The sequence below is a fragment of the Meles meles genome, chromosome 18 (assembly GCF_922984935.1).
Source record: "Meles meles chromosome 18, mMelMel3.1 paternal haplotype, whole genome shotgun sequence".
Taxonomy (NCBI): Eukaryota; Metazoa; Chordata; class Mammalia; order Carnivora; family Mustelidae; genus Meles; species Meles meles.
The window spans coordinates 31,135,390-31,147,568 of NC_060083.1; the positions used below are offsets into that span (position 1 = coordinate 31,135,390).

At 36.3% G+C, this 12,179-nt stretch overlaps 1 protein-coding gene across 4 annotated transcripts in view; it reads left to right on the forward strand.

Moving 5' to 3' along the window:
• TRIM37 (tripartite motif containing 37) overlaps positions 1–12,179 on the forward strand; it is a 180,723-nt gene that overhangs the window by 92,065 nt on the left and 76,479 nt on the right. For all 4 annotated transcript variants that reach the window (XM_045985146.1, XM_045985143.1, XM_045985145.1 and 1 more), the window contains exons 12-13: positions 1,215–1,291; positions 8,855–9,034. In XM_045985146.1, coding sequence (XP_045841102.1) covers positions 1,215–1,291; positions 8,855–9,034 — 257 coding nt within the window. The remainder of the gene's footprint in view (positions 1–1,214; positions 1,292–8,854; positions 9,035–12,179) is intronic.

Here is a 12,179-nt window from a genome sequence, read left to right on the forward strand (position 1 = left end):
AACATTTTTTAAAAAGATTTTATTTATTTATTTGACAGAGACCCGAGATCGTGACCTGAGCCGAAGGCAGAGGCTTTAACCCACTGAGCCACCCAGGCGCCCAATTTCTGATAAAATTTATATGCAGTAAAATTTACTAATTTTGATGAGTTTGATAGGTGTATATATACTCATAAGGTGGTTAATACAGTCATGATTTTTATTACCCCCAAATGTTTTATCCAATTCATCTTTTAAACTAATCCCTTTTTTTCCTCCCTCCCTGGCCCCTCTGCAACCACTGATCTGTTTTTGTCTTTATAGTTTTGCTTTTCCAGAATCTCATATAATGGGGTCACACAATATATAATTTTCTGTTTCTGGCGTTTTTCACTTAACTGATTATTTGTTGTTTATTTAGTGTTTATTGAACAATTACCTTGTCTAACCCTGAAAGCTTCCTTAGAACTTTTTGGATCAAAGTAGCCTAGAAATGAAGGAGTTAATAGGTATTTGTACTCCTCTATGGTCATATCCCAGTAGACACTGGAGATGAATAATAAGAGTCCTTCCCTCAGTCCTCACAGTGTGAATGGGGAAACAGTTGTTTATATATGTAGTTACAGTGATGATAATCATTTAAAAAGGTAGGCATATGAGCAAATAGAGAGAGAGGGAAGTTAGTATCTTTCTAAACATCTCTAACAGAAATTTACACAACTTCTTAATCTTCAGACAGACTTTTATTTGGAATCCTAACATAGACATTATATAGAAATAATGTTTAATTACTTTCAACATCAAGTGTTACCTAGTTCTGTTTTACTCATTTTAAATATTTTTTTTTTTGTCTCATGCCTAGTAGAGTTTGTTTTTTTTTTCTCATATTTTTCTTTGGTGTTTTCATTTTTCTTGGAAGATATTTAAGATTTTTGTATATGTTAGAACTCTTAATGCTTATCATACTTGTTAACATTTTCCTTAGTCTGAATGCCTTAATATTTTCATGTTTTCTTTAATGTACAAAAGATTTAAGTTATAGACTCATATCTGTTGGGCTTTTTATTATCTCTGCCACTGCTTTTAAACTTAGAAGTATTTCCCAATCCAAATATGACGTAGTAATCTGTGTTTGTTTCGTTGTGGCTTAATTTTTTATGTTTGAGTTGATCTAGAGTTTGTGTAACATCTTTTTTTAGTTATTGAAATATAGTTGACTCTTTTTCCTTTTTTAGGATGGAAATGGAGTTGTTCGTGGTTATTACTTATCTGTGTTTCTGGAACTGTCAGCTGGCTTACCTGAAACTTCCAAGTAAGACATGCAATTAAATAACAAACTTTAGTGGGTCTTTACGTACATTTCTCTCAGGATTTTTTTTTTTTTTAAGATTATTTATTTATTTATTTGACAGAGAGAGATCACAAGTAGGCAGAGGCAGGCAGAGAGAGAGGAGGAAACAGGCTCCCTGCGGAGCAGAGAGCCCGATGCGGGGCTCGATCCCAGGACCCTGAGATCGTGACCCGAGCCGAAGGCAGCGGCTTAATCCACTGAGCCACCCAGGTGCCCCTCTCTCAGGATTTTTTATTAACTATTGTTAATTACCAAAGTGTGTCTGTTGAGATGTGTGCTGCTGTGCATCTCCTGGCATACTATGGTGGCACAGACTGGCAATTCTCAAACTATATGGTCTCAGTGTTATACTCTTAAATTTTATTGCAAACCCCCAAAGAGGTGTTTTTTTAAAATATGGGTTATTAAATGTTGATATTTTCTGATTTAGAAATTAAAACTGAGAAATTAAAAAAATTTCTTTAACTTTAAAAAATTTTATAAGTTCACTTAAAAATAATAAACCTATTGAATACTAATAACATTTTTGTGAACGATACCTATTTTTCTAAAAGCAAGATAATATTTGGTAAGAAAACTTGTTTGGTATTTTTTGGAAATCTCTTAATATATGGCTTTAAGAAAGACAATTGGATCCTAGCATTGGCTTCTATATTCACTTTGTTGCAATAACTTGTTTTGGTTGAAGTACATGATAACAAAAGAGTGTAGAGCTGGGGCACCTGGGTGGCTCAGTGGGTTAAAGCCTCTGCTTTCGGCTCAGGTCATGGTCCCAGGGTCCTGGGATCGAGCCCCACATCGGGCTCTCTGCTCAGCCGGAGACCCGCTTCTCTTCCTCTCTCTCTCTGCCTGCCTCTCTGCCTACTTGTGATCTCTGTCTGTCAAATAAATAAAATCTTTAAAAAAAAAAAAAAAAAAAAAAAAAAAAAAAAAAAGAGTGTAGAGCTTGGAAATAGAAGATTCTGACACTGTATGTGAAGTGATATGGTAAAAAAAAAAGCTCTAGACTCTGATGATTTAAAGATACATACTACTGTATAATAATCAGTGCAAACAGCAACTTAAAATAATAGAAGTTGTCTTCCCTTATACTTTCTGGAGTCCACAAGTCCAAAAACTATTGTTAGCCCCAAATCAGGTATTTAGTAGGGTTGTACTAGATATAGAGGCACTAGGGGAAAATCCATTTCTTGACTCTTAATTTCTGAGGCTGCTAGTATTCCTTGGCTTGTGACCATATCACTCCTATTTCTGCCTTTGATCACACTGCCTTGTCTTTTTTTTTCTTTGTCAGATCTTTCTCTGCTTTCCTCTTAAAATAACACTCATGATTACATTTAGGGTCTATGGGGATTATCTAGGATAATTCCCTTATCTGAAGATCTTGGCTTAATCACAGCTGTATGCTCCCCATTTTTTGCTATAAAAGGAAGGACAGACAGGGCTGGTGTTAGGTAGAGGGAAAAGGTGAGGGAGGGAAGTACAAAAGGCAGAGGAAACTGGGAGAGGATGTATCTCTCAGTAGTCTCTTGATTGTGGTGATGGTTTCATGGGTATATATATGTGTGTGTGTGTGTGTGTGCATACACATATAAATTACCAGATTGTATACTTTATATCAAATTATACTCTTCAAATATGTGCAGCTTTCTTTGCTATACTTATAAGTATAACAAAGCTGTTTAGTAAAAAAACAAAAAACAACCAAACAATAAAAACTCTGTTGGACTATACTTTGAATGGATCTTTTGCTCATGTATTATTATTCGTTTGGAAAATAATAGTTTGCTAAATATGCATTTGACACATTTCATTATGTGATAGCAATGAATTACATTCATTGATACTACCTTTTTTTTTTTTAATATTTTATTTATTTGACAGACAGAGATCACATGTAGGCAGAGACGCAGACAGTGAGAGAGGGAAGCAGGCTCCTTGCTGAGCAGAGAGCCCGATGTGGGGCTCGATCCCAGGACCCTGGGACCATGACCTGAGCCGAAAGCAGAGGCCTTAACCCACTGAGCCACCCAGGTGCCCCTGATATTACCATTTTTATCAGGAGAGTCTTGAAGTATTAGAAAGCTTTTAAGCTCATGTAGCAAGTACAGAGTCTTCAGAATTATGGTTTTTTTATATGAAAGCTTGTGTTTTGTCAACCTGTGTATTGACAACCAATACTGACAGTTTTTTTCCTTTAGTTAATTTGGTCCAGAAAATGTCTGCTAGATATCTACAGCTGCATAACCATTGTTTGTTGTTCTTTCATTTTATGTTTCATCAAAAAAATGTGGCTAATGAACTTGCAACTCAGTTATTTCCCCAAGATCGCTATAGTACATCACTATGCAGAACATAGTTCTGGGGGAACATAGTTCTGGGGGAGTGGCAGGCAGGGGAGAAGCAGGCTCCCCACTGAGGAAGGAGGCTGATGTGGGCAGTGTCCCGGGATCATGACCTGAGCCTACGGCAACCGCGTAACTGACTGAGCCACCCAGGCACCCCTCTACTGGTACATCTTTAACTACCATTCTTCTGGACCATTAGTGCATATGTCCACATGAAAGGGACAAACAACTTAGTATTACGATAGTGGTTTTGACATTTTGAATCCCTAAAAAGATCATATAGGAGCTGACCCCCAGGGGCACGTGAACTACACTTAAACAACTTCTGGCATAGACTAACCTTAATGCAGAATATTCTTGCCACTACTGGTGAGTCAAACTATGAATAATGTTAGTGATACGGGAAGGAAATTGAAAATATGTTTTAGTTATAGCTCTGCTCCAGGTGTCCTATATGATCTGAAACAGTGGACTCATCTGTATTGTCATAATAGCTAACTGCTAAATATACATTTTGCACCAAGCACTGTGCTTTACATAACTTACTTTGCTTTACCATCTTGTGAGCTATAGGTTATATTATTAGTCCCGTTTCACAGATGGTAATACAGTGATGGCTTAGTTAAATTATTCACTCAAGATCAGCATTGTTTAGCAGCAGTCTGTTTAACACAGATTTTTTTTTTGTTGTTGTTCTCTGTATTGTTAAGTACTGGGCTCTGTTTGATTCTCTGAATTCAGCCATTTTGGTTGGAAGGTGGTTGATTGTGGGCAGAATTATAGGAATCTCAGTGACTGCAGGATTTTGTTCATGTCCCTGTTGCTACCATTAAATCTTGGGCTTTTCCTTGTCTCTTGATTAAGCTATTTCTTGATCTACCTCTGTTTCTTGTCTTAGGAAGTTTCTCCTTTTTGTCTTACTGATAATGTAGATTTTGTGATATTTTTGTTGCCTTTGGTACTGATTTCATCTCTGTGCTTTTATTGTTGACCATATACACTTCAGGAACTTAAAGTTTACATGGTCTTGCAGACATCATAACATTATCAATGAAAATGAAGTGGTACTCAGGAGAGTAAGGTTGAAAAAGGATTAGGATTTGTATATTTGTTAGATATTATCTAAATACCTCAGTGGGACCTTTTTATTCTGGTAAAATGACATTTTATTATCTCTTAATTCTCTTTAACACTTCAGTAAGCCTAGAGAAGAGTTTGAGTACCTCTTCACTAATATTAAAATGTCATTCAATTTTGGAATTTAGAGTTGAACAGTAGTTTAACTGCCAAAATATGGAATAAGAACTTAAATCGTTGTGTCATTATCTAGTAGATTTTAACATCACCTGGGATGCTGCAGAGGTACGGTCATAATTTCATTATACTTAAGTATCTTTCTACAGATGTGTGTTAGCATACACATGTATAGGCTTTCAGAGAAAATTTGCATATGAGTGACATCTTGGAATTGACTTTTATTTATTTATTTATTTTTTTTAAAGATTTCATTTATTTATTTGACAGAGAGAGATCACAAGTAGGCAGAGAGGCAGACAAAGAGAGGAGGAAGCAGGCTCCCTGCAGAGCAGAGAGCCCGACGCGGGGCTCGATCCCAGGACCCTGAGATCATGACCTGAGCCGAAGGCAGCGGCTTAATCCACTGAGCCACCCAGGCGCCCCGGAATTGACTTTTAATAGTCTTTGTGGAGTGCCTTGTTTTAGACTAAGAGGGGAATTTCTTTGAATTGCTTAAAGAAAGAGTTGAACTTTCCCTGAGAGAGTAAATGTAATAATACTAAAACAATTTTTTTTAAATATATTTTATTTATTTATTTGACACACAGAGAGAGAACACAAGTAGGCAGAGAGGCAGGCAGAGAGAGAGAGGAGGAAGCAGGCTCCCTGCTGAGTAGAGAGCCCGAAGCGGGGCTTGATCCCAGGACCCCGGGATCATGACCTGAGCTGAAGGCAGAGGCCTTAACCACTGAACCACCCAGGCGCCCCTAATACTAAAATTTTTAAGTTAATAGTTATCATATTTATTCGGATCTTCGGTTTGATAGAAGGAAAGAATTTAAGTTGGAATATTCAAATTTAGGGTTTTAGTTTTATCTAAGATTGGGGTTGAGATGCTTTATAACTAATTTAACTTGGATTAATTCCCACATTTGTTAGAAACATAGGTCTGTATCTGTCATGATTTTAAAGAACTATTGCCAGTAAAAGAATGATCTTTTTTCAAACATTATATGGTTTTTCATACAAAGTGACTTCACTTTTTTATATTGATTTTAAACTCTTAATCTGTTTTGATTCTGGATATATTTGACCACTGGCATTAATGTGTCTTTCCCCCCTCGCCCGCCCCCCCCCCCCCACAGATTTTCAATATTCTTGATTGTTTATGTGTTTTGAGCTTTTCACTATTCATTTTAAAAATAAAAGTAAACAAGTTAATTTTTTAGGGGTGAAATTTACATAACATAGTTAACCATTTTAAGATACACAATTCGGTGGAATTTAGTACATTTACATTACAGGGACAGCCATCACCTCTCTTTAGTTTCAGAATGTTTTTATCATCCCAGAACACTCTATACCCATTAAGTAAACACTCCCTATTCCTTTCTTCTCCTATACAGATAACTACAACTCCTTTTTTTTTTCTCTCTGTGTATTTGCCTATTCTAAATTTTTCATATAAAAGATCCTACAATGGTACCTTTTGTGTTTGGCTTCTATTTACTTAGCATGGTGTTTTCAAGGTTCACCCATGTAAAGCGTATACCAGAACTTGATTCTTTTATATGACTGAATAATATCCCATTTTATGTATATACTTTGTTTACCCATTCATCTGTTGATGGACAGTTTGGGTTGTATCCAACTTTTGGCTGTTATGAATAATCCTGCTGTAAAGGTTTCGTATGGACATATGTTTTTCTCTCTTTTGAATATATACCTAGTTGTGGAATTGATGGATTATATGGTAATTTTGTATTTTTAACATTTTGGGGGAACTGCCAAGCTTTTGCACAGTGGCTGTACAATTCTGTGTTCCTACCAGCAACGTATGAGAGTTCATATTTCTTCACATCACCACCAACATTTAACAATTTTCCATTTTTAATTATATTTTAGAGACATCCCAGTGAGTATGAAGTGGTATCTCATTGTGGTTTTGATTTGCATTTCCTTAATAATCAATGAAGTTGAGAGTCTTTTCATGTGCTTATTGACCATTACATATCTTTGAAGAAATGTTTATTCAAGTCCATTGGCTATTTTTAAATGGGGTTGCTTTCTTTTGTTGTTGAGTTTTAGGAATTCTTTATATATTTTGAATGCTTAAACCATTATCAGATGATTTGTAGGATTTGACAGTAGTTTCTCCCATTTTCTAGGTTTGTCCTTCTACTTTCTCAATGTCCTTTGATGTATAGTGTTTTAAATTTTTGTAAAGTTCAAGTTATCTGTTTTGCCTTTTGTTGTTCATACTTTTGCAATCAAATCTATGAATGCATTGCCAAATTCGGTCAATTCATGAAGATTTACCCCTGTGTTTTCTTCTAAGAGCTTTGTAGTTGTAAGCCCTTAATATTTGGTCATTGGTCCATTTTGAGTTCATTTTATTTATTTATTTATTTGACAGACAGAGATCACAAGTAGGCAGAGAGGCAGGCAGAGAGAGGGGTTGGGGGAAGCAGGCTTCTTGCTGAGCAGAGAGCCTGACGGGGTCCATCCCAGAACCCTGGGATCATGACCTGAGTTGAAGATGGAGGCCTTAACCCACTGAGCCACCCAGGCGCCCCTTGAGATAATTTTTGTATATGGAATTAGTTAAGGGCTCAGCTTCATTCTTTTTGCATGTAGCTATCCAGTTTTCTCAGCACCTTTTTTGTTGAGACATTTTCTTCCCCATTGAATGATCTTGGCACCCTTGTCAGAAACAATTGTGCATGGATGTTGGGGTTTATTTCTGGATGTTTAATGGTACCTTTTATACTACAGAGCTAGCTTCATGACTTCCTTAAAATCAAAGCGGACAAAATATCACAACTTATGTATTGGTTAGTTCTTTGTGCCGTTAATCTTGATAATGTATTGTGAATGATATTAATATAAAAATCATTTGACATTACTTAAATTCTTACATCTGACATTTATAGGTAAAGAGCTGCAGTTTTTTTTACTTACTTTTGCCAGCAGAAATAGCAGGTTGTAAGCTTTTGTGTTTTTCTTTTAAAAATGTATCTCCACCGGGGCGCCTGGGTGGCTCAGTGGGTTAAGCCGCTGCCTTCGGCTCAGGTCATGATCTCAGGGTCCTGGGATCGAGTCCCGCATCGGGCTCTCTGCTTGGCAGGGAGCCTGCTTCCCTCTCTCTCTCTCTCTCTCTCTCTCTACCTGCCTCTCTACTTGTGATCTCTCTCTATCAAATAAATAAATAAAATCTTTAAAAAAAAAAAAATGTATCTCCACCAAAAAGGAAAGCTTTATGGCTACTGTTGAGTGTTCCTTCTGGTTATCTTTATTTTTCCATTTTCTTTGTCTTTAAATAACACTGCTTTCTTAATAAAAATGAGTTTGAAGACATTGGAGTTTAATGTAATAAAAGTTATGGAAATCTGAGTATATTGGATTTCTCAGTGTATAATTATTTTCAGTTAGAAAATTTTGTAGTCTTGAATTTTTTTTTTTTAGTCTTGAATTTCTGAACACAATTAATTCAAACTTGATTTGGAATAATATTGTATTTAAAAATTTATTATTTACTTTATAATTGCATGGGGGTAACCTTTGTGGAAATGGCAGAATATTTATATGTGAGGAAATACAGGTAATGAATATATGGAAAAATATATAGCTTTGCTAAAACAAAAGTAACTTTGAAAGTACTGTTTTATACAAAATTTATTTATTTTTGAGGTGGTACTTCACCTGCTATGTTAGTAAACATTTTTAAGAGGAAAAAAGGACGTAGTGACAATCATGTTGTGGTAGCCCATTCACAAAACTGGGTCTTTATAAATGATACAGTCATTTCTGAAAGAAAAGTGACTGTACATAGCAATAAGTTTTTTCTTGGGTAATAACTTAATGACCTACTTAATGTTTTGATTTGTCTGTCTTCTCTTGTTTGTTGACTCTGTATTAATAGTTTGTTTTTCAATTTTAGATATGAGTATCGTGTAGAGATGGTTCATCAATCCTGCAATGATCCTACCAAAAATATCATTCGAGAATTTGCATCTGACTTTGAAGTTGGAGAGTGCTGGGGTTATAATAGATTTTTCCGTTTAGATTTACTTGCAAATGAAGGATACTTGAATCGACAAAATGATACAGTGATTTTAAGGTAATAAGAAACATTTGATAATGTTTTTATCATGGAATAATAATGGCATCAGAACTTTTATTAGTTCTATCAGAACTTATTTTAGAGTTTATTTATTTGGGGTGCCTAGATGGCTCAGTTGGTTAAGCATCTGACTTGATTTTGGCTCAGGTTGTGATCTCAGGGTTGGGAGATCAAGCCCCGCCCAGCATGGATCCTGCTTAGGATCCCCCCCTTCTCTCCTCCTTTGTCCCTGCCTGACTACTCACCCATGTGCACGTGTTTTTGCTGTCTCAAAAAAGTTTATTCATTTAACAGAGATGAATATTGAAATTTATACTATAATCTTAATATGTTTTTAACTATTTCATTTCAGGAGCCCTTTGTAGTTAGTAATATAATTTGGAAATGTGTTTGACATCTAGTTAGTGAACTTCTGTCAACCTTAGCATTTGGAAATACAAAAATAGGGATCAAGTGCTTATTTTTTTCACTTGACATCATATATTTGCGTGACTGGTTTTACAAGCTTAAACTCAAAATAATTTTCAGTCCTTTCTAGATAACAGCAAATTAAGAGTGGGGAGATAGAGATGAAAATTGATGAAAACAAACTAAGTGATAGTAGTTGGTATATTATTTGCAAGAAAGGACAATGTAAATGCTAACTATAAAACCACAACAGCCCTGTTTAATGTTGTATCCTTTACAAGTCAGACATTTGGAACATCATTACATGGTATTTTATTTATTTATTTATTTATTTTTAAGATTTTATTTATTTGACAGGTCACAAGTAGGCAGAGAGGCAGGCGGGGGTGGGGGGGGCAGGCTCCCTGCTGAGCAGAGAGCCCAATGCGGGGCTCAATCCCAGGACCCTGAGATCGTGACCTGAGCCGAAGGCAGAGGCTTTAACCCACTGAGCCACCCAGGTGCCCCCATTACATGATATTTTAATTTGGATGATGAAAATGAGAACTTGAGTATTAAAAAAGTAGATCCAATTATGTTTTGAACAGTGTTTTAACAGTTTTAAGTTTCCATCAAAACAATTTTCAAAGCTATTTTCCTTGGAAGTGATTGATATACTTTAAATTTCTCTTATTCTGAGCTCTTTGGTCTAGAGAGTGGTGTATGAGTTGCTGTTATATTAAACTTTATTAGTATGTGTTCTTCATAACCTTTCTGGGAGAATAAAGAAGTGAAAAAAGATTATTGCATTTTCAGTGTAGAATAAAAAAGATTCATGTTTTTGTCTTTTGGGGATTATCTTAACTCCATTTTATAAACTTTCAGGGTTTTTGTACTTTTAAAAATTATTTGCCAAAAAAATAATTTGTTGCTATTCCACATTTTAACTGTAGAGAGGATTGCAAAATTATTCAGCCATCACTTTGAGCAACCTACCAAAGCCTTAGTCCTCCCCTTATTGGAGTCATAGTAATGTGAATCTTTTGGTGGTAATCTGTGTGATAGAGTTTCACTTTTTTAACTCAGTGTAGCCCAACTTCTAGTCTCTATTTTTAAGCCGTCCTTATTTATAACAAAACTTTTCCTGATAGACTTGAATATTAGGACAGGAACAGAGTCCTGTTTTGATGTTTTATTATCGCTTATTCAGCAACATTGACTGAGTCTGTGCCTGGCACTGGGTTAATATTAAGAAAGAATAAGGCATCGATTTTATTCTCAGGAAACTCAAGATAAATGGGGCAGATAAAACCATTTATTCTGGGGCGCCTGGTGGCTCAGTGGGTTAAGCCTCTGCCTTCGGCTCAGGTCATGATCTCAGGATTCTGGGATTGAGCTCTGCATCGGGCTCTCTGCTCAGCAGGGAGCCTGCTTCCCTCTCTCTCTCTGCCTGCCTCTCTGACTTCTTGTGATCTCTCTCTCTGTCAAATAAATAAATAAAATCTTAAAAAAAAATTTATTTTACAAGATAGTGCTATAATAGCAGTAGAAAAGTTGCCATAGGATTTGTGGAGAGGAGGCTCTGAATTATCTTATTACTCATAGTATTTATTTAATGAAAGATTGCTGAAAATTTAAGTCTCAATTTAAGATTTTCATGGAATTTTATATGTACTTACTAGAAAGTTACTTAAAGGGCACCTGGGTGGCTCAGTCAGTTAGGTGTCCAACTCTTGATTTCCCCTTAAGTCTTGATCTCATGAGTTCAAGCCTCGAGTTGGGCTCCACACTGGGTGTGGAGTGTACTTTATTTTTTAAAATTTTTTTATTTTTTAAAGATTTTATTTATTTGACAGAGATAGTGAGAGAGGGAACACAAGCAGGGAGTGGAAGATTCCAGGCACCCCTGGAATGTACTTTTATTTATTTTTAATTTTTTAATTTTTAAAAAAGATTTTATTTATTTATTTGACAGGCAGAGAGGCAGGCAGAGAGAGAGGAGAAAGCAGGCTCCCTGGTGAGCAGAGAGCCCTATGCGGGGCTCAATCCCAGGACCCTGGGATCATGACCCGAGCCGGAAGGCAGAGGCTTTAACCCACTGAGCCACCCAGGCACCCCTGGAGTGTACTTTAAAAAACAAACAAAAAAACAGGGACTCCTGGATGACTCAGTCCATTAAACATCTGCCTTTGGCTCAGGTCATGATCCCAGGGTCGTAGGATCAAGTCCCACATTGGGCTCTGGGCTCCTTGCTCAGCCAGGTGCCTGCTTCTCCCTCTGTATGCTCTACCTGCCGCTCCCCCTACTTGTGCGCGCTCTCTCTCTCTCTCTCTCTCTCTGTGACAAATAGTTAAATAAGGTTTTTCTGTAACTACATATAAATGAGTATGTATTTTATTCTCCTTTTGTTAAATCAGAAAGTTAAGGAATTTTACCTGACGCTTACGTTTGTTTTAATGACACAGTAATGTTCAGAATTGACTATAGTTCATTAATCATTCAAAGATAATGTCCTCGTGAAAATCTTACCAATGGACACTGACTGGGCAGCATCCCCTTAGGATATTGGTTCAGTGAATAATCTCTATCCTCCAGTGCATGAGTATCTTTGCTTGAACATCATTATGTGCTGCAGATAACTCTAGATGTTGGTCAGTAGACTCCTATACTAGCTAGTAAAATCCTACAAAAAATGGAATGATATTTAACATAGGTGGCAAGACTGGAAGGATTATTTGTAGGTTTCCAAGTTAGT